Here is a 21,894-nt window from a genome sequence, read left to right on the forward strand (position 1 = left end):
GTCATCCAGTGGCATAGCTAGAGACCATGGCGCTCCATAGCAAGATTTTCTCCGGGCCCTCAGAGGTAGGCACTCTTAAGCAATGCCACCTGCCCCTACCTTATGGATATGAGTTTATTGGAGAATTTATGTGGTCATGCACATAATCCATGGGCACCGAGACAAAGTCAGAGGGTAGAGAAACACAATAAATTAATGGTGAATACATTAAAGAGACACTGAAGCGGAAAAAAATATGATATAATGAATTGGTTGTGTACTATGAATAATTACTAGAAGATTAGCAGCAAAGAAAATATTCTAATATTTTTATTTTCAGGTATATAGTGTTTTTTTTTCTAACATTGCATCATTCACTAATATGTGCAGATTACAAAACACTCAGCATTCAAAATGATTCTTTCAGAGCAGTCTGTGAACTAATGACTTCTCCTCTGCCAGAGAAAAAGAAAACAGTTGAGATAATAAAAGTCAGAAGACAGCCCTCTCCAGGACTTTCAAAGTCGTAGAGCTTAATGGCTTTATTGCATAGAGATAACAACTGGAGTTTCTTAACTCTTCCTGTACTGGAAACAATTAGACTGATGTATCTTATCTTAATGTTTTATTTCTTAGCTGTACTACACATACAAATCATAATATCATAATTTTTTTTTCGCTTCAGAGTCTCTTTAAGTGCCTACTGGCCCCCTATGCTCCAGGGCCCCATAGCAGCTACTATAGCTATTGATAGCTATTGCTACGCTCCTGCAGTCATCTCATTCTTCCCCTTATAAAGGATTCTCTAAATCCCCAAATCTATCTGCGTTATTGCAGTTATGTAGTTCATTGTCTAGTTTATTCTCTGTATTACTGGCCCAAGACTCCAGGGCAGTGGTTCTCTGCCTTATTGTAGAGACTTCTGCAAGGCCAGATTTCTGGAAAGGCCACAAAGGCCCGGGCGTTGGGAGGCTACTGCCCAAGGGGGCACCTGGACATGAAATAGGGGTTGCTACATATGAAAGAGAAAGCTGCAAATGAAAACAACACATGAAAAATGGAAGTTGATGCTCAATTGAGGTGTACATGAAAGAGAGGGTCTACGTATATGGATGTTACACATGGAAGGGGGAGGAGTTGCACATGAATGGGAGGGGCGCTGCTTCACATGGAAGGAGAGCCCCAACATACAGTATATCCTTGAATATCAGTTGACCTCGTGTATAAGTTGAGTCCAATATTTGACCTTCTGAAGCTGGAATTTTTCTAGTATAATAGTAATTTTTCAAGTATAAGTAGCCCGCAAAGCTAATGGCTGCATATGGGGTCCAGGAGGGATTAATGACTGCACTGTATACAGTATTGCAGCCATTAACCCCTCCTGACCCTTAAGTGCAGCCAATACCTGATCCAGGCCCCCAAGGGCAGCAATGATTCCCCCCTTCCTGCAGCTTAGTATTTTCCCCTGCTCTTTCCTTGTTGAATTGTTGTGGCCGGGACTTTCAGACCTGTGTTTTCTTGGCATTACGTTTATCAAGAAAGTGTCAATTACAATTGGGTAAACTGCTGCAAATGGGAATGTCACTATTAGTACACACATTACTCAGTGTGCTCAGTGTTGCTCGTGACTCATGTATAAGTCGACCCCTATACTTTTATTTAGTGAGTCAGACCTACATTTTTAGACTTATAGTCGAGTATATACAGTACTTGGCCGAGGGGCAGTAAAAGTATAAATCCGCCCTTGTGTGGGGTGATATTTTTCCAGTGTTGCGACTGTCTCCTGAAGTTCCTGTGTAATATGGTGATTGTGTGAATTTCACACAATATGGCCTGCTTTTACAAATATAATTGAACTTTTACTCTTGAAATAAAAGAGAAAATGAGGAAAAAATGTGCCATTTTTACCTATATCTCCTCCTCCTTAGTTTACGCATCTCATTCAAGTGGATGGTTCGAGCATTTTCAGGTTATTTGGCGACGGATCAGCTTCTGCTGCTGTGGGACAGAATCCTCGGCTATAATTCTCTGGAAATTCTCGCTGGTGAGATTAACTCTTATTTACATTATTTTCCGTTTGTATTAGTCATGTTTGTTAACTAAAGCCAGAATAATCCCCACAGTGATGTATTATAGACATCAATATGTAAACAAGGGACTTCCACTTCATGAAAAGCTCAGACCTTAACCTTTGACTAAGTCGATGGATAAATAAGCAGCAGTGTAGAAGGTATGGAAGCTGATGCTGATAGTGTGGGGTGGGCAGCAGGAAGCATCATTGTTCAGTGAGCGCTGTGCTACACTATAACAGCATGGGAAGCATGCCTGATGGCTGGATAGTGTACTGGTTAAGACAAAGGCAACCTGGGTTTAAATATCGGCTCTTCCTGTCCAGTAAGCCAGCACCTATTCAGTAGGAGACCTTGGGCAAGCCTCCCTAACACTGCTGCTGCCTGTAGAGTGCATCCTAGTGGCTACAGCTCTGATGTTTTGAGTCCGCCAGGAGAAAAACGCGATATAAATGTTCTGTGTTTCGATGTGCTCTGGTGGTCCACTGCAGGTGACCACACTATCTGCGAGGAGGAAGTTTACCATACCCCTGAATGCGGCCACACCACATGTGCTAACAACTAAGTATTGTGCAGGTTGGGAATATCTGTCATGATACTGCAATGGAATTTCTCTATCTGGTGCAAAAAACTAGAACTAGAGCCCATAGGAAAACATGGCTCTGTTTAACGTCTCTTTTGGTCTACGGACACCCGCTCCAGAAACCGATCCGGCAGGAGATTGTGTGACTTCACCCCAAGGCCTGTGCTGTTACACCCAAACTAACTGGCAGGAAAACAGTTTGACAATCAGTCATTCTAATAAATTTCCTTATTGGTGATCGGTCAGGAGATTTATCAAAAACAGTGTTAGGAAAATTGTAGCACAACGGGTGCAAAAGTAAAGCAGATACACAAATCAATAATTCTGATTGGTCGTTCTGAACAACTACTCCACTATTGCAAGACTTTTGCTACAATTTTCCTTGCATGTGCTTTGCTAGATATGCCCTATACTGTGGGTTATTGGCAGATAGATATGCAACAGCTAAGAGTCCTGCATGGTCAGTATAATCTGGAAAGTACAATCTGTAGTTCAGGGTTCTATCCTAATTCAGGGCTACCTAAACTGTAAGCATACCTGGGGATTTTAACTTACCTGGGGTTTCTCTGCATCCTCCGGGTCCCCTCTGTTGTCCTGCTGGCAGCTCTGTAAATCCTGCACCCGAGCACCTCTGCGCATGCACGGTCCTGTCCTTGTGTGCTCCACTGTCATGCTCCTGACATCTGGAACGTTCTGGCATGCAGGGTTTATTCTTTTGAGCACTGCGCACGCGCAGATGCTCCTGGGGACAGTAGCGCAGTTGGTGTGACTGGGGCTCCAGTCGCAGGAATTTCGGAGCTAGCAGTGGGAGAACAGAGGGGACACAGAGGATGCTGATGGACCTGCCAGACTACGGGGCACTGGAAAAAGCCACAGGTAATACAAGATCCAAAGCTTTACGTCTGGTTCAGCTGTGCTTTAACTGTAAACCATCCACTTTTCTATGAATCTCTGTGAAATTTGTAACAATAAAGGTGGTCATAAATCTGGCAATTTTGCGGCCAATCGGCTATCCAATGCGATAATTATTATCGGTAACACAATTAGCATGCCCGATTGACAATTTGATCCAAAATCAGTCAAATGTATCATTTGCACATGTTGGGAAATCTCGTCACATGGCAGATTCCTGAAAGATTCCATGCAGAAATCTATCGGAATCAGCCTGCTGTGTATGGATAGCCAACAAATCTCTCTCCAATCAGATTCTATCAGAGAGATCTGTCTCTTAGCCCATACATCACTAGATGTATGGGCACCTTAAAGTGTACCTGAGATGAGCACACTAAAAGATTTTATATTCACCAGGGGCTTCCTCTAGCCCCAGTGCTCACTGATGCGTCCCTCGCTGTCCTCCCGAGTGCCTCCATTCGGTCCCGTCGGCTCTTCTGCACATGCACGGCCCCTCCACGCATGTGCAAAAGAGCCCGACTGGCGCGGCTGAGACAATTACCAGTAACGATACCAGGCAAACTGAGCCACCCGCGAGGGACGCATCAGTGCTCATGGGGCTGGAGGAAGCCCCAGGTAAGTATAAAATCTTTTAGTGTGCTCGTCTCAGGTTTACTTTAAAGGGCAACTGAAGTGAGAGGGAGATTGAGGCTGCCATATTTATTTCCCTTTTAACAATACCAATTGCCTGGCAGCACAGCTGATCTATTTGACTGCAGTAGTGTCTGAATAACACTAGAAACAAGCATGCGGCTAATCTTGTCAGATCTGACAATAATGTCAGAAACACCTGATATGCTGCATGCTTGTTCAGGGTCTATGGCTAAAAGTTTTACATGCAGATGATCAAAAGGATAGCCAGTGGCGTAGCTAAGGAGCTGTGGGCCCCGGTGCAAGTTTTACATGGGACCCCCCAAGCACTCTACACATAACAATTGATACGGCATACCAAATCCTGCCAATGGCAACTGCCAAGGGCCCCGATGCGGTCGCTACTTCTGCACCCCCTATTGCTACGCCCCTGAGGATAGCCAGGCAACTGACTGCTTAAAAAGAAATAAATATGGCAGCCTCCATATCCTTCTTGCTTCAGTTGTCCTTTAAGTCAATTTAGGTATTGATTTTTATCTTCAGAGTCTGTAGAGAACAATCTACAGTATATATATATATATATATATATATATATATATATATATATATATATATATATATATATATATATATATATATATATATACATACATACATACATACATACATACATACATACATACATACATACATACATACACACATATATATATATATATATATATATATATATATATATAGTGCATTCTCTGTTAACCACTGGGGGGCAGCATTTCAATGAAAATTTGAGTAAACCCAAATGTAAATGGTATAGACTCATTCATTTGATATGAGATCTGTTTTGCATTATATTGATCTAAAATTCTCCAGGTAGCATGTGTAATTTTGCAACCACAACCCTTTCTGTAAAAGAAACATACTTTTTATGATGTAATCTGGCAGAGATGCTGTCAGTAAAATGTGAGGTACGGGAATGAAGAATGTGAAGGCAAAGATTAAATTTCTGTCTCTGACAACAGCTTACAAAGCCGGAATTTGAATCAGTGAAAATGTTCCTCCCTCATCATCCAATATGAATTCTCACTGCTTCCTTATATGTAAGCGGTCCTGTCAGTCAGCGTAATGTCAGAAAGGCATTGGGCTGAGATACAAAGGTTTAAAGCTAATAATGTAGTAGGATGTAATTTGTAAATTCAACAGATTCTCATTTTAAAATATTGTTGTGATTTGCAGTGATACTGCACTCTTGTCAGTTAGAAAAAAAAAAAAACCCGCCTTCCTGCACAGAAAGGGCCTGTTCAGACTATGCGCGTTCCTAGACGTTTTCAGAGAACACGTACGGGTACCAAAAACGCATAAGAACGGCTCCTAATGCTTTTGAATGGGCTAGTTCACATGTATGCGTATGAGACGCATACGTTTCTCATCCGCATTGCTGCACGCAGTTCTGTGCGTCACGCATAGAAACAGGCGCAATGAAAGTCTATGGACGCGTATCAAAAACGCGTACTATTGCGTTTTTAGCGTCCGTTTTCCTCTGCGGTTCCCATAATTTTTTTTTCCCCTGGGTCATGTGTGTGTGCAAAACGCAATAGAATACGCATTAGAACGCAAGAAAAACGCATGCGTTTTTCAACTTGCGTTTCTTTGATTTTAAACGCATTCTTCATACGCAGATAGTCTGAACAGGCCCTAAGGATTGGGTGCGTCAGTTTTTCTGGGCAGTGTAGAATTGCTCCTTCAGATTTGTAGTGTTGTGTTTAGCTAATTACACATGCAGGAAGAGGGGAATTCTTGGGCTGTCTGTGTATTACATAGATCACTAGAGATTTCATATTTGAAAATATTGCTGTTTAAACTGTACCAGAGACGAAGCAACCTGCTTTATTTATACTATATACTAGTAGGGACATGAGAACAGACACTTACTTTACTGTCTGTTTCTTTCTAATCTGCCCTGTGAGCTTGTAATCCCTCCTGTAAAAAACACAGACTGAGCTTTCAGTCGGCTCCTTTATCACTAAGCTCAATAGCAGTGAGAGCAGTCTGCTCAAGCCCGCCCCCCTCTCTGCCTGTTTTTCTCCCTTTCTGTGTGCTGAACTGCATCACAGAGAGCAGTGCCTGTGATGGAAAAAGCAGCTCAGGAAACATAGATTTATTTATCTACCCAGCTAATTAGTGTCCCAGCTTGAGTTACACACTTCTCTCTCCCCCATCTGAGCCAGGAACATATAGAGACACTGCTCTACTATAATGTCCCTACATACATTATTTGATGGAGAACTATACACGCAGTGACACTGCCCAGGAAGCAGATGGAGGCCATCTTGGATTTTAGACAGGATAAAAATGAAAAATTAAGAATGAAATTATCCCAGGAGTGCAACAAAAATTACAGGAATAGCCTGTATTTGGCATACACTTTCGGGGGGTATGTTTATTTTAAAGGTACCTGTTCATCTCAGTTTTTCTTTAAAGGACTTCTAAAGTGAGAGGGATATAGAGACTGCCATATTTAATTCCTATTGCAGTACTTAAGGCCTGCAGCTGTCTGAAGCCTCTAGTTCTCTCCAGTCTCATTGAGCATTATAGACCATTGATGGGAGAGTGGCCCTTTATTCTGCATAAGATGCATGGCAGCTGTCCACTAACAGCATATTTTAGTGGCCAAAAGCAGGACCATATATACTATTAGGCACTTAAGGGCCTGTGCCATTGGCAGCACATTATGTGGGGGGAAAGCAGTACCTACTTTCATTATTCTTCTGTTTGTCAAAATCATTTCACCTGCTACCATCTGGCATTCATTTATAGAGATGGGCCGAACGGTTCGCCAGCGAACGACCAGGCAAACTTTTGCGGAAGTTCGATTCGCCCCATAATGCACTACGAGGGTCAACTTTGACCCTCTGCATCACAGTCAGCAGGCACATTGTAGCCATTCAGGCTACACTAAGCCCTGGAGCCCCCCCCCCCCCCCCCCCTTATATAAGGCAGGCTTGCTGGCCATTACACTCACTCGTGTGCCTGCTAGAGACAGACTAGGGACAGCTGCTGCAGACTTGTTCTCCTAGGGAAAGATTAGTTAGGCTCTTGGCTTGCTCCTGGCTGATTGTTATTGCTAAAATAGCACCCCTCAACAGCTCTTTTGAGAGCTAATGTTTTCCAGATGTTTTTTTTTTTTGTTTTTTTGTGTGTGTGTTGCTCACTGACATTATACAGCCCTATCAGTTGCAGCTGGACCTTGGTAATTGTTATTACTGTGCCAGCCAGGCCCTGCCTAACTATCGATACTGGGACACCTACCTATGCCTACCTAACTACTGGGGCACCTACTTACCTATACGGGGACACCTACCTACCTACCTATACTAGGGGACCTACCTATGCCTACCTACCTATACTGGGTCTCCTACCTATGCCTAGCTAACGACTGGGGCACCTACCTATGCCTACCTACCTATACTGGGACTCCTACCTATGCCTACCTACCTATACTGGGACTCCTACCTATGCCTAGCTAACTACTGGGACACCTACCTATGCCTACCTACCTATACTGGGTCTCCTACCTATGCCTAGCTAACTACTGGGACACCTACCTATGCCTACCTACCTATACTGGGTCTCCTACCTATGCCTAGCTAACTACTGGGACACCTACCTATGCCTACCTACCTATACTGGGACTCCTACCTATGCCTAGCTAACTACTGAGGCACCTTCCTATGCCTACCTACCTATATTGGGACTCCTACTTATGTCTACCTACATACAAGAAGATAATAAGGTTGTTGCTTCATTGTGGACAGACCAAATTTGATCAGCTGGACAGTCACTGTTGTTCTATCATTGAGCTACCACAGCCCGGCGACCATACGGGCGGGAAAACTGTCACGGCCTGCACTCTGGCCATGTTGCGCATCAGTCCAGCACGGACTTCCGTCACTACTTAAACAGCTGTTTGCGGTGCGTTACACAGTGAGTTTGGTGTGTCAGTGTGAAGCAGAACTCTAATTACACTCCCTGATTGATGTATACACATGCAAGATGTTTTAAAGCACTTTAGGCCTGCAATTTAGCATTCAATTTGATTTCTGCCCTTAAAACGCTGCTTTGCGTCACATCTAGATTTTTCCCCGGGACTTTGGGCATGTATCCCACTCCGCCATGCCCCCCTCCAGATGTTAGACCCCTTGAAACATCTTTTCCATCACTTTTGTGGCCAGCATAATTTTTTCTATTTTTCAAAGTTCGCATCCCCATTGAAGTCTATAGCGGTTCGCAAACTTTTCCGCAAACCGAACCTTCCGCGAAGGTTCGCGAACCTAAAATCGGAGGTTCGGCCCATCTCTATTCATTTATACTAAAATCCAGTGGCAGAACTGATTGATTTGCTGCGTGTGTTTAGAACTAGTCTCTCAGTGACAGCTCAGGTAACTTGCAGCCAGTATATCTCTGATTGCCACTCTGTCTTTTAGGAACAGAGAACTCATCTTATACACAGACAATTATTAACCCTCTCCACTCACACTCACATCATCTTGTGTATCTGAGTCCTACTTTAGGTGTTTGGAGAGCATTTTGTAGTAATGCATCCGATGAAGGCACAGTAGTTATTCTGTGTGGTGCAGAGTATTATTCTACTTCCAGAGAGGTACCCAGACAGATGGAAACCCCTCTGACATAGGCCTCAATTCACTAAGCTTATCTCCTGTCTTTAATAACGTTTCTATAGTTATCACCATGGTGACAAAGCATGTAGTATTCAGGAAACATTTTACCTCAGGCAAACCTAAAGTTAACGCTTCTGTCTTTAAAGAGAACCAGAGATGAAGCACCCTCTTGTATTTTACCTTATAAATCAGTGGGAACATGACAGTAAACACCTACTCTGCTCTTTGTTTCATTGTTCTCTGTTTAATCTGACTGTTATCACCTCTGATAAGAATCCCCGACTGAGCACTCAGGCTGCTCAGTCTAGCTTTGCTACGGAAAGATTATAGCTCAGTCTGTCTTCTGTGGTGTCTTTTCAAGCCCAAGCCTGCCCCCTTGTGGCTCTGCTATAATGACTCAGCAATAATCATTCCCAGCAAAGCCAGATTGAATGCTCAGTCTGGGATTCTTATCACAGCTGATAACAGACACTTTTAGCAGTGAGAATGAAACAGAGAGCATGGTAAGTGTTTTCTGTAATGTTCTTACTGATATACATGGTAAAATACACAAGGGTGCTTCGTCTCTGGTTCCCTTTAAGTTAACTCTTCAGTCCTTAAAATAACTCCAGAATTCTAAAGTTAAAGACAGTCTGTTAATTAACTGTGTGTAAAAATAACTACAGAGGAGGTAACTTATGCTTCATCACCATAGTGATAACTATAGAAACGTTATTAAAGACAGGAGATAAGCTTAGTGAATTGAGGCTATAGTCTGACAGGCATATGTTCATGTGCAAAGTTAACATTCAGTTGGACATTTGTCTATGGCTTCATACCTATTGTTGTGTGGTTCTCAGTCATGGAAGGAGCAGGTATAAAGCTCCCTAATTTCTGGAATTACTGAGGGGCTTTTTGCAAGTTGTGTTGGAATGAATAGAACAGAATTTTCTCCACTCAGTCCTCAAGTAATCCCAATAGTGAATGTCTTGTGCTGGGCCAGATTTACCATAAGGCACTGTAGGCTCGTGCCAACAGGCACCTGCTGATGGAAAGGAGGCTCACTCCCCTCCCTGAGCGCCTCCCTCCCTCCTTCCCTATGCAGAGTCCTGATGAGAGTGTATATGAGAGGTTACTCACCCTGTTCTTGGGATTTCACTATCGAGATCTCTCTTCAGTCGAGGGCACCTCTAGCTACTTAATACTGAGGATATTTACAAAGAGATAAGAGTAACTGGCACTGCGATCTCAAGTAAGGGCAGGAGGAGGGCACCTCCAGGGTAATGGTGATAGGGTATCTGCCCTCAGTGTGCTCAGGATTTGAAGAACATATAATATTACTGCAAGGCTAGAGAGACAAAGTATCCGGCACTACATACAGGGCTTCTTTTCTTCAAGTGTATTTATTCAACAGCTTTTTGACAATTCAGTCTGTTACTGCACATGTCCATGAATAAGCATATCAACATACCCTTTTGTTGTCCTAGCCGAGGGAGCAGCGGTCCGCCTGACGACCGCTTCGCTTTCACAAGCTTCTTCCGAGGCTCCATGCCTAATACCGAAGATAGCTCTGGCTATTTAATAGTAAAGGGCACCTGTAGCTACCAAAGAAGTAAGGGAGAAGTGACAGTTGGGACAACCAGCACACTTGCGGTGCAGTTTGGTGGGGGTTTGTAGGTTCATGGAGGGCTAAGTCTAAGGTGCCAGGACATCTGTGCCTATAGGCTCCTGTAAGGTAAATCCGAGCCATGTCTTGTGGAAATCCCCAGCGGCATTTAATGAGCTCTGTTGAGACACTAATTACCTCACCTGTGAGTGTTTGTGGTTTTCTGCAGAACATTCCCTGTTGGGGGGACCTGAGGACTGAGTTGAGTAACACTGGAACAGAGCACTCAGTTGTTGGTATTGTAGCTCAAGCATTACACTCAAATTACTACATTTCACAGATGATGGAAGTAACAGGATTTACACCACCACCCTCTCTGTGGTGAGCAGCATCCAGGGTAAGTAAGTAAGCGTCTAACATAGAATTACTTTTACTGTTGAGCCACTTCTTCCTCTGTTTCCTCAGTCAGCCTGAGACATCAGAGACATGTAATTCTACAAGTGCTATGAAGCATCACTATGCGCTATTTCCTCAGAAGCAGGGGGACGAGCATCCCGCTGGCTGTGTATGCGTGTGGCAATGTATGGACACATGAGTGTCTCGCCTCGGAGCAGAAATGATGAGTTATTTCTAATGATAATTAGTAGGTCAGCAGTTGAAATGTTCTACATTCTCTTGCAGTGCTGGCAGCTGCTGTGTTTGCTTTCCGAGCAATGAACCTGATGGAGGTGACATCACTGGCTGCTGCTGAAGTAAGGATAAGTTACACTCGCTGGGGATTGAAATAGTTTCTGACACACTGCCAAGCGCAGTAACCCGAACTCCCAATGTTCCTCTCAAGTAATGCAAGCCTCCCTGCCTACATTCCAACTCTGGGCACAAATTGAAATGAGTCGGTAACAAAATGCAATCGTTTACATCTGTTGACAAGTGTACATAATGTGTAGCTCTTGAATATTTTCCTCCACTGTTCCTTTCATGCTACTTAATACTGAAATAGGACTCTGATCTCTGTTGATATAAACGTCTGAGTTGCCAGTGCTGACTTGCATCTGAAGGTGCAAGCTCTAGGGCTGTTATTCTTATCCTGGCTTCAGTGTTTAGGGAGGAAACACACTCGCTCCCATACAAGAAGGAGTGTGGCTCAGAATTGCTTTAAGTGGCTGTTTGTGTAAGCATTATAAAATCTCTCTTTCTAGTGTTGGATAATGAATTTTGCCCTGTCCTTCCAGTTCTGACAATATTTTGTCAGAAGTGAAATATACCAGTTGCTGTCAGTTATATATCAGCAGCTGTCAGTTACAATTGAATCTGCAAGCTGATGTCCATGTTTCCCTATAGCTCAAGTGGGTGATATTACAGTTTAACAGTGTGCTGACCAGGAAGCTGTTATGGGGTAATGGCCATTTTCAAAATGGAGGACGGAGAAATCCATTGATCACAGTGGACAAATGGGACGCAGGAGAGGAGAAAGAGATTGAGTAGTAGACTACAGTGGATGTAAGCAGACCTAGGTATGGTTATTTTGACTGTTTATTTTCAGTTCAGGTTCTCTTTAAAGTGAACCAGAGATGAAGCACACTCATGTATTTTACCATATATATCAGTGTGGACATTAGAGAAACACCTACCCCACTCTCTGTTTCATTTTTAACTGTTCAGCCTGCTTCTTTCAGCCATGATAAAATCCCCGACTGAGCATTCAGTCTGGCTCTGCTCAGGAATTTTTATAGAGGAGTCTGTGTTCTCTAGTGTCTCTTCAAGTCCAAGCCTGCCCCCTTGTGGCTCTGCTCAGGAATCATTATAGCTGAGTCATTATAGCAAAGGCAGACTGAATGCTCAGTCGGGGATTTTATCAGGGCGGATTAGAAGCAAGCTGTGCAGTGCAGAATGAAACAGAAAGCATGGTAGGTGTTTTCTCTAATGTTCCCACTGATATATATGGTAAAATACATGAGGGTGCTTCATGTTTGGTTCACTTTAAGTGGCAGTTTGTGTAAGTGACCTTGTCGTGATTCCTTGCATATGAATCCACAGAAGTAGTGAAATCACAGTTGTTGTTTCTAATCCTGATAATCTCTACTTCCCTCAAAACAGGTCAACAAGTGCCCTGGACCTTCACACACCTATTAGCCACAACATGAAAACCACTAAAAAGGTGGCATGAATAACACCCATCAAGGTGTAGAATATATTAAGCATCCAGTGACCAATCAATTCTTGAGTGTGTTGTGTTGCACAATTTTTGGTTGGTGTCACTTTGAAGATGCTCTGACCCTGTCATCAAGCCATCATCATCTTACCCATGTCTAAATTATTCAGGTCCTTATACTTGCCTATTTTCACTGATTCCAAGGGAGGGCAGTTATTGAAATGGGCAAGGGAGGCGAAGGTTTATTGATGCTTGCTAGCCTGTTTTGTCCCTTGCTTCAGAAGAGCTATTGTAGAACAAGCTGCTAAAAAATGTAATGCACGTCATGGGAGAAGGGTGTCAGAACACACAGACTTGCTGCATATGGGGCCTGAGTGCCCATGTTGACCTCTCACCACTGCTGAAGTGCCTACAATAGGCACAACTTCAGGACTGGACCAAAGAACATGGAGAGAAGGTGGACTGGTGAATTGCATTTTCTTTAAAGGGAAACTGAAGAGAGAGGTATATGGAGGCTGCCATGGTTATTTCCTTTTAAGTAATACCAGTTGCCTGGCTTTCCTGCTTATCCTCTGCCTCTAATACTATAAGCCATAGCCCCTGAACAAGCATGCAGCAGATCAGGTGTTTCAGACTTTAAAGTCAGATCTGACAAGACCAGCTGCATGCTTGTTTCTGGTGTTATTCAGATATTACTGCAGAGAAATAGACCAGCAGGGCTGCCAGGCAACTGGTATTGATTAAAAGGAAATAAATATCGCAGCCTCCATATACCTCTTACTTCAGTTCCCTTTAAGCTCCAAATTCTGTAGATCTCCAACTAGGATTGCTGGAAAAGCAGATCCCATCCATGAAGGGCCTATCCAGTACAGACAAATGACTGTTTAAAGGTTAGTTCACACTAAAGTGTTATATACAGTATTTATACTGTATGTATGTATGTATGTATGTATATATATATATATATATATATATATAGAGAGAGAGAGAGAGAGAGAGAGAGAGAGAGAGAGAGAGAGAGAGAGAGAGAGAGAGAGAGAGAGAGAGAGAGAGAGAGAGAGAGAGAGAGAGAGAGAGAGAGAGAGAGAGAGAGAGAGACTGATTGCATATTTTCCCAATTCTCTGATTTCTGAGGTTACTTTCCACAACTATTCTCTTTCCTAAGAGACTAAGTTGGTCTAATTCCTCTTACATTGATGAGTCACATTGCTAGCCTGGAGAATCAGCTCCTGGATGAGTGCTGCTTACGATGTAGGCAAAGGATTCATAAGGTGCTTATATTTTTAGCCCCAAGGTGAAATCTTAGACCCTTTAGACACTCATGATGCTATCTGTATCTGATTCACGTCTAAAGGCCAGCACAAGATACACTTTCCGGAGAGCTTGGGATAGCGTGTTACAAATGCACATGTGTTGTAGAGTCTGTTACCAATCAGGAAGTTATTAAGAATATAAGAAAACAAGGGATATGTTGTCAGGTGCATAAGACACGTAGAAGCACACAGATGAGAGTGCACACTAATGGATGATCCAATCAGTAACCCTGAAATTAAGTACGACTAATTTGACCAGCTGTGAACATCACTCTGGTTGATTTGTCGAGCAAGGAGCTGATCAACGAAACTGAAATTCACAGGTGGTTCAATTAGATGTGTCTGGCTTTAATGTCACACATTGATGAATATGCCATTGCTATCACTCGTACATCACTTAATCTGTTCCCCAGGCCATTTGAAAACTTAGCCCAGTGGCCACACTAATTATTTTTAAGATGCTTAATGTAAATTTCTACCTAAAATCATCCAGTTAGTTTAGAAGCATGCACCAAAGCAAACACCTGACAGGTTCTATCCTTATTTTTTCCAAAACCATGAGAAAAAAGTTTTATTTCTTAAAAATGCATTGATTCCAGATGAGTGTTTCCAAAATCGGTCTCAACAACTATATTGTTGATAATAACTGTGCTAACTGTTGAGAAATAAATGAATTTTTAACGTCAAGATACCTGTAATTCATGCATTTTTGGGGATAACTCATGAGTGAGTTTAGTTTTCGGTAGTATTGGAAGCATTAAATCTGAACATAGAAAGGTTGTGTATTTATAAACTTTGTTTATAAATCACTAATATATTATGCAGAGTTGGACAATAGATAGGGGAGACATAACAAACATTAAACAATGTTACACAGGGACATTACAGTATTCAACAATGGTACATAAAATAGTGACGTAACAATGTAGGGATAAATATAGCAGACAAGTCAATGAGTCCATATGGAGGCGGAGAAGAGCACTCAGGCAGGATGGCCCTGCCAAATAGACTTACAATGTGTAAGTCAGAAGGGAGGGCTGGCACTTCTTTTCATAAATGTTGGATGACTCAGGAGAGAGGGCCTGATTTTTCATGATTAATGAAAGTAAAACCTGAGCAAAAGTAGAGAAGTAACCTAGAGATACTATCAATTCATTTAATGACTTAAACATGAGTGGACACTGAGCAACTTCTCTAATTTTGCTTCAGTTTTCCTTGCACTGGTGTTGATAAATCTGCTCCAGAGTTCCTTCAAATTGTGGCCACTTGTGGATGATGTCAAAATAGCTTTTTTAACATGCTGAAATTTCACTGAAAATCCGTGTACTGAGAAGACAAATTGCAATCATGGGTGTAAAGGTGCGTACACACCTCTGACAGATGTCACTTGTCAGTGGGCGACATTGCTTGGCCGAGCTGCACACATTCATGTCAGCTGTGTGACTGACAACCTTCTGTATTGCTATGCGGGGGGATGACGGACGGCAAGTGTGACGCAAAGAGTGGGCTCGGCGGGGGATTGTCATCACTGGCGGTGAGTAGATCCACCCAGCCGATCACTCGTGGGTGGGGGGTTGCCATACACACGCCTGATTATAGGTCATCTGCCGCTTCAGCCGACTTTGGTCGACTTAAAGGGACCCTGAGCTGTAGATAAAAATGAAATTGGTACTTACTTGAGGCTTCCTCCAGCCTACCATAGGCCGCAAGGTCCCACGGTGTCCTCCTGGCTACTCTACCGTTCCCGCTGGCGAATTCATTACCAGCGATACCCGGCTGAGTGTTGGCCCAACACTTCCTGACAGGTGACGCTCCGCGTCATCACGCCGGCCACTACACGTCATGGATGGTGGCCAGCGTGACAGTCCTGAGCATGCGCATTTTTCTAACCCTGAACCGTGTATGCGCAGGACTGTTACACCAGCTGCCATGATGTCGTGGAGCGTCACCAGTCGAGAAGTGTTGGACCGACACTCGGCCCAGGAGTCATCGGTAATTAAGTAGCCAGCGGGACCAGGAGAGGAGCCAGGAGGATATTGAGACCTCATGGCCTACGGTGGGCTGGAGGAAGCCCCAGGTAAGTACCGATTTCATTTTTATCTACAGCTCAGGGTCCCTTTAAAGGACTCATCAAGCAAAATGTTCATAACCTAAACTGCCTACCTGTGTCTATTCAATACACAATGATGGTCAGGTTCGCGTCCTCTGTTGCCACCTGAAATGCTGTACTGGCCCACAAATCGCTCCGATAGTTTTCCGTGCCCTGGAAGTTATTGCTCCTACGCAGGCGCAGTCTAATCTTCCTTTCTGTGGAATGCAGGCACTTTTTCTGCAGCTGGCATGACTACGTGCGCAAGCGTAATGTAGCCGCAGACCGCCGTGTCCATGTTTGGCGTCCGCTACCTCCCTCCCTCACTCCGTCCCTCCCTTCAGCCTCCACCTTCTTTTGTGCGCGCCATCGGCAGGAAAAGTGCATGCATTCCACAGAAAGTAAGATTAGACTGTTCCTGCATGGAAACAAAAACTTCTGGGTGACAGAGGAGGTCCAACCTCGAGGTCAGGACCCCGATCGGGCCGCATAACGGAAAAATAAGGCATTTCAGGGGGCCAATGAGGATGTGATCCAGGACAACAATGGGTGAGGAACACGCATACATGCGTGTTTAAGGGTAGCACACTTTGCTTGATGATTCCTTTAAAGAGAACCCGAGGTGGGTTTGAAGAATGTTATTTGCATACAGAGGCTGGATCTGCCTATACAGCCCAGCCTCTGTTGCTATCCCAAACCACCCTAAGGTCCCCCTGCACTCTGCAATCCCTCATAAATCACAGCCACGCTGCTGACAAACAGCTTGTCAGAGCTGGCTGTGTTTATCTCTATAGTGTCAGTCTGCTGCTCTCCCCACCTCCTGCAGAATTCCAGTCCCCGCCTGCATCCCTTCCCTCCCTGCTGATTGGAGGGAAAGGATGGGGGCAGGGACCGGAGCTATGCAGGAGGCAGGGGAGCAGCTGAGACTGACACTACAGATGTAAACACAGCCTCACAGCACGGCTGTGATTTATGAGGGATTGCAGAGTGCAGGGGAACCTTAGTGGGGTTCGGGATAGCAACAGAGGCTGGGCTGTATAGGCAGATCCAGCCTCTGTATGCAGATAACATTCTTTAAACACACCTCGGGTTCTCTTTAACCAGCTGAGCGGTCTGGACGAGCTCAGCTCGTCCAACACCGCCAGCGGCTGCCGCTCAGGCCCTGCTGGGCCGATTTTAATGAAATAAAAAGCAGCACACGCAGCCGGCACTTTGCCAGCCGCGTGTGCTGCCTGATCGCCGCCGCACTGCGGCGATTCGCCGCGAGCAGCGGCGAAAGAGGGTCCCCCCAGCCGCCTGAGCCCAGCGTAGCCGGAACAAAAAGTTCCGGCCAGCGCTAAGGGCTGGATCGGAGGCGGCTGACGTCAGGACGTCGGCTGACGTCGATGACGTCACTCCGCTCGTCGCTATGGCGACGATATAAGCAAAACAAGGTTGTTTATTCTGGGCGCCGGAGGCGATCGGAAGATCGCCTCCGGAGCGCCCTCTAGTGGGCTTTCATGCAGCCAACTTTCAGTTGGCTGCATGAAATAGTTTTTTTTTTATTTAAAAAAAACCCTTCCGCAGCCACCCTGGCGATTTAATCAGAACGCCAGGGTGGTTAAGTCAGGCTTGTGTACGAAGCTTTATGGATGACTCTCTACACACCTCTTATCCTTACCTGGATATGCTTAAGGAAGAGTTTTCGGGTGAAGTGCTTTTAAGAGCATTCACAGGAAAGAATAGAGGCAAGGTCTGAATAAGTCTCTATTGACTTAGTTTTAGGTTTTCAGTGATCACCCTGTTGACTGTATGAACGTGCATACAGGCTTATGGAGTCATAGTGAAAGTACTGAGCAAGTTCACTGAAATAGTACCTCTCAGTCTGTATGTATAAGTATTATTAGGTACTTGGGTATTAAGTATCATATTAGGATGCAGAGATGAGAAATGAGATGCAACTATTCCAAGTCTGCATGCAAATAGCATTTAACTTAAACTGGGCCAGTCAGATTCAGCAACTATTGAGTTACCGGTAGTTGAAGTTAATTTAAAGTTGCATGCTTTTTGCATGCATACTAGGTATACTTGCATTTCAGTGATCGTCTCAAATGAACCTATGCATTTTTTGCCTTGTCTAGTCTAAAGGTAAGTGAAACATAGAACCAAGTCTCATTTTTTTGTGTTCAGTTTAACAGCGTCATTTTAAGACTCCCTTCTAAAAAGGAATAAATCTGCCTCGCTGAACAGAAAATCAAACAGAAGCAATGACCCTCTGAACTTTCCAGCTCTAAAACATTATCATAAGCCTCATCTCACTGTTTTCTCAGCGGTTCTGGCTTCTATATATTCCACAATCTATTAGACAAGCTCATTGACATAGATAGCAAGTCCAGTTTTTTTCTTGCTGTACTATAAAACAGAAAGGGACTTCAGACAATTTTTAGTAGGGATAGTACTATATATACCTATGTTTATCTCATTATCACATGTCCCTTCAGGTACGCTTTAAAGTGAACCTTAAGTCAGAAAAAAAAATGAGTTTTACTCACCTGGGGCTTCTACCAGCCCCCTGCAGCAGTCCTGTGCCCTCACAGCCACTCACTGCTCCTCTGGTCCCCCGATGTCAGCTAGTTTCATTTTTGCCGAAAGGCCCGTCAGGACTGGCCACGCGTAGCTTTTTCCGCATTCCCAACTGCAATTAGCGCTATTGCGGGCCGCAACGCATACAAAAATACGCGTATGCGTTCGTAATGCAGCAACGCGTATCTTTGTACGCGTTGCGGCCTGCATTAGCACTCGGCAGTCGGCACTTGCAGTCGGGAATGCGGAAAAAGCTAAGCGTGGCCAGTCCTGACGGGCCTGTCGGCAAAAAGAGCAGTGAGTGGCTGCGAGGGCACAGGACTGCGGCAGGCGGCTGGTAGAAGCCCCAGGTGAGTAAAACTTCATTTTTTTTCTGGCTTAAAGAGACTCTGAAGCGAGAATAAATCTCGCTTGAAGCGAGAATAAATCTCGCTTCAGAGCTCATAGATAGCAGGGGCATGTTTGCCTGAAACGCTGCTATCGCGCGGCTAAACGGGGGTCCCTTACCCCCCGAAAACCCCTCCGTGCAGCCGGGGATCTCTTCCGGATTGAGGCAGGGCTAACCGCCGCAGCCCTGCCCCACGCGCGTCTGTCAGCGCGTATCTCCGCCTCTCCCCCGCCCCTCTCAGTCTTCCTTCACTGAGAGGGGGGGGGGAGAGGCGGCGATGCGCCGCTGATAGATGCGACTAGAGGCAGGGCTGCAGCCGCTAGCCCTACCTCTAGGAGCAGCGAAATCTACGACCAATTTGGTCGTTGATTTTGCGGGGGGGGGGGGTTTGGGGGTGAAGGGACCCCCGTTTAGCCGCGGGATAGCGGCGTTTTAGCAGGGGCACACGTGCCCCTGCTAACTATGAGCTCTGAAGCGAGAATTATTCTCGCTTCAGTGTCTCTTTAAGTGTCCCTTTAAGTTAGCTTAAAAGAAAATCCTTGCAAAGTATACCTTGGCCTGAATTTTTTGTCAAAAAAATTGATGAGCCAGTCTCTGTAAAAGCGAAATATTCTTTGAATAAGTAAGAAAAATAATATATTATTATTAATATATAATGTATAAATTGTCTAAAAAACAGTACTCTTTTATAACCATCTTTTTTTGTTTTTTTAGGCTGTACTAGCTGATATTTCAACCCTGAAAGTTGTCCCTCTTCTTCAAATTTTCCTGTTTGCGACTGTCACATGACCTCGCCACAGACTGCAGCACTTGACATAGGGCCTAATGCACCAAGCATTTTTAGTGCCTTTATTGCATGTTCAGTCTCTTATTTTTAAGTTTACATTTTATTTATTTATTTATGAGTCCCTAAAGTTACGGTATATGTGCAACATGTTGCACGGTTTATGAAGTAAATGAACGAGTATGTGCAGACTTTCTCATTTGGCTGTACAGTATAATCTCGTTATAGTAAACTCTGATATAGTAAACCTGCGGGTATAGCAAACAAAGTGTCCAGGTCCCACCCAAGCCCCATTATAAGTATATGGGAGTAATGCCTAGTATAGTAAACCCTAATATAATAGACCTTCTGTCTGTAATAAACCTGTATTTTGACCTTTGGCCTTTGACATTGTGTATCTGCCTATATTGGAAAGTGGGCGGGCGCATGTGTCATAGTCGGACACACATGAGCCAAGATCGATGGGCTGGCTGGCAGTCACTTGTAGCCTGCTTGCTATCTGAGCCTGCATGGATTACCTCAATAGCACCAGCCAGTGATACCCAAGCTTCCTGTGTAAGCTGCTGCCTGATAACCAAGGGAATTTCCCATCATCTGTCACTTGCTTGTGCATGGCTGCAACACTACAGTATCATTCAGGCTGCACAGAAATGTGGACAGAGGAGCACAGTATCAGTACTGTACCTGCATTATCTGGTGAGACCTATGCTTCCTGTTGCGTGATTATTGCATACAAATTCCTGCATATTGAGCACTACATTTTGATCTAGTTTAGACAATGTGCTCACTTGCTGAAGCATTGAAAAAGTAAAAATGACTGAACTAAGGTTCAGTACTATAGTATAATTATGTGCTTGAGTATGACCATTTGTAATTTTACTTCTGATATTTACTTTGCCTGATCCCTTGGAGTTTACCAGAAAGGGATTGTACTGTACTAAGTGGTTCAGAATAGCTTTATAGCATAGACCTGCAGGAAGCGGGTGTTAACTGGTACCTCTCAACTTTTGTCAAGTAACAGATGCTCAGCTTGGATTTTCTTTTGATTTTCTTTTTCATTTAAATGTTAATAAGCCGTGAATTGCCAAAATTAGAAAAAGAAAAGCATCGGTATGGCTCATTCAGGCTGAACAAGTTTGGTCTCCAGGCATAAGAGCTGGCAACAAGCAACAGAGGCAGTAGGTGCACAGCTATCCTCTTTCTATCAGAAATGACTTTCAACCTAGTGAGCTGCCTTTCTACGGGTTTGGCAAGAAAACAGCAGAAGTAGCCCTGGGGATCTTAAACTGAAGAACTGTTAGAGATTTCTGATAACAACATGATGAAGACCGTGAGGAAACCAATGAACTTTGTCTAACATTGTCTGTGATTTATTTAATTAAACATAAAACAGTTGGTGTGTGTTCTCAATTCTTTTCATACTTCGCTGTAAGGGATCTCATAAAAAACTGAGAACAATTCATTGCCCGAGAAGGGGGGTAACCACCTGCCTCCTCTAGCAGGAGCTGACTGCTAGTACATAAGCCCACCCCTTATTTATCAGGCCTCCCCACGGCATGAGAATGGTGCCTGATGATCACCATGCTTGTTGGCAATGAGCGTTTGTGATAAAGGAATAGGAGTGGGTGAAGGCCAACATTTTCTATCTGGGCCGATATGCAATTCATTAATGAGTTTTCTCATAAGTTATATTTTCAAACTTGTCAAAAAATGCATTTTAAATCACCAGTAAGCAAGAAAATACTTACAAAAGTCTTGATCGTACTTTCTCACCTACTTGTTGGTACTTTTTAAATTGCTAAATGCTGAAAAGTTATACTAAATAGTAGATGATAAAGAATTGCATATGGGCCCTTGTGTTTATCGCCACCACTTATGATAGGGGCTTATGATAGGTGATGGCCCTATGCCTTTTCTTTCAATTATATTTAAAAAACAAGAGTTTCTTCGATGCTTTTGTGTTTACTTTTTCTTTATTAGTGCTCCATTTTAATTTTGGTACGTGCCCAGCCCTTCTGAACACCTTTTTCACACTTACTATCTCATACTTATCACGCCTGTTTGACTCTTTTTTTTTTTTCCCCCCTCCAGGTTTCCTGTTTCTACTTGACCCCTTTCCTGTCCTCACCTTTTTTTAACTACTCACTCCATTCCTGCCGACCTCTCTTGCAC

General features: G+C 43.8%; 1 protein-coding gene across 1 annotated transcript in view; it reads left to right on the top strand.

Annotated features, from left to right (window-relative positions):
- Positions 1 to 21,117, top strand: part of TBC1D19 (TBC1 domain family member 19) — a 193,265-nt gene extending 172,148 nt beyond the window's left edge. Inside the window, exons 20-22 of the mRNA XM_068278357.1 lie at positions 1,908 to 2,023; positions 11,116 to 11,186; positions 19,653 to 21,117. Coding sequence (XP_068134458.1) covers positions 1,908 to 2,023; positions 11,116 to 11,186; positions 19,653 to 19,727 — 262 coding nt within the window. The 3' untranslated portion in view covers positions 19,728 to 21,117. The remainder of the gene's footprint in view (positions 1 to 1,907; positions 2,024 to 11,115; positions 11,187 to 19,652) is intronic.
- Positions 21,118 to 21,894: the final 777 nt, after the last annotated feature.

This window comes from Hyperolius riggenbachi, chromosome 1 (genome assembly GCF_040937935.1).
Source record: "Hyperolius riggenbachi isolate aHypRig1 chromosome 1, aHypRig1.pri, whole genome shotgun sequence".
NCBI lineage: Eukaryota > Metazoa > Chordata > Amphibia > Anura > Hyperoliidae > Hyperolius > Hyperolius riggenbachi.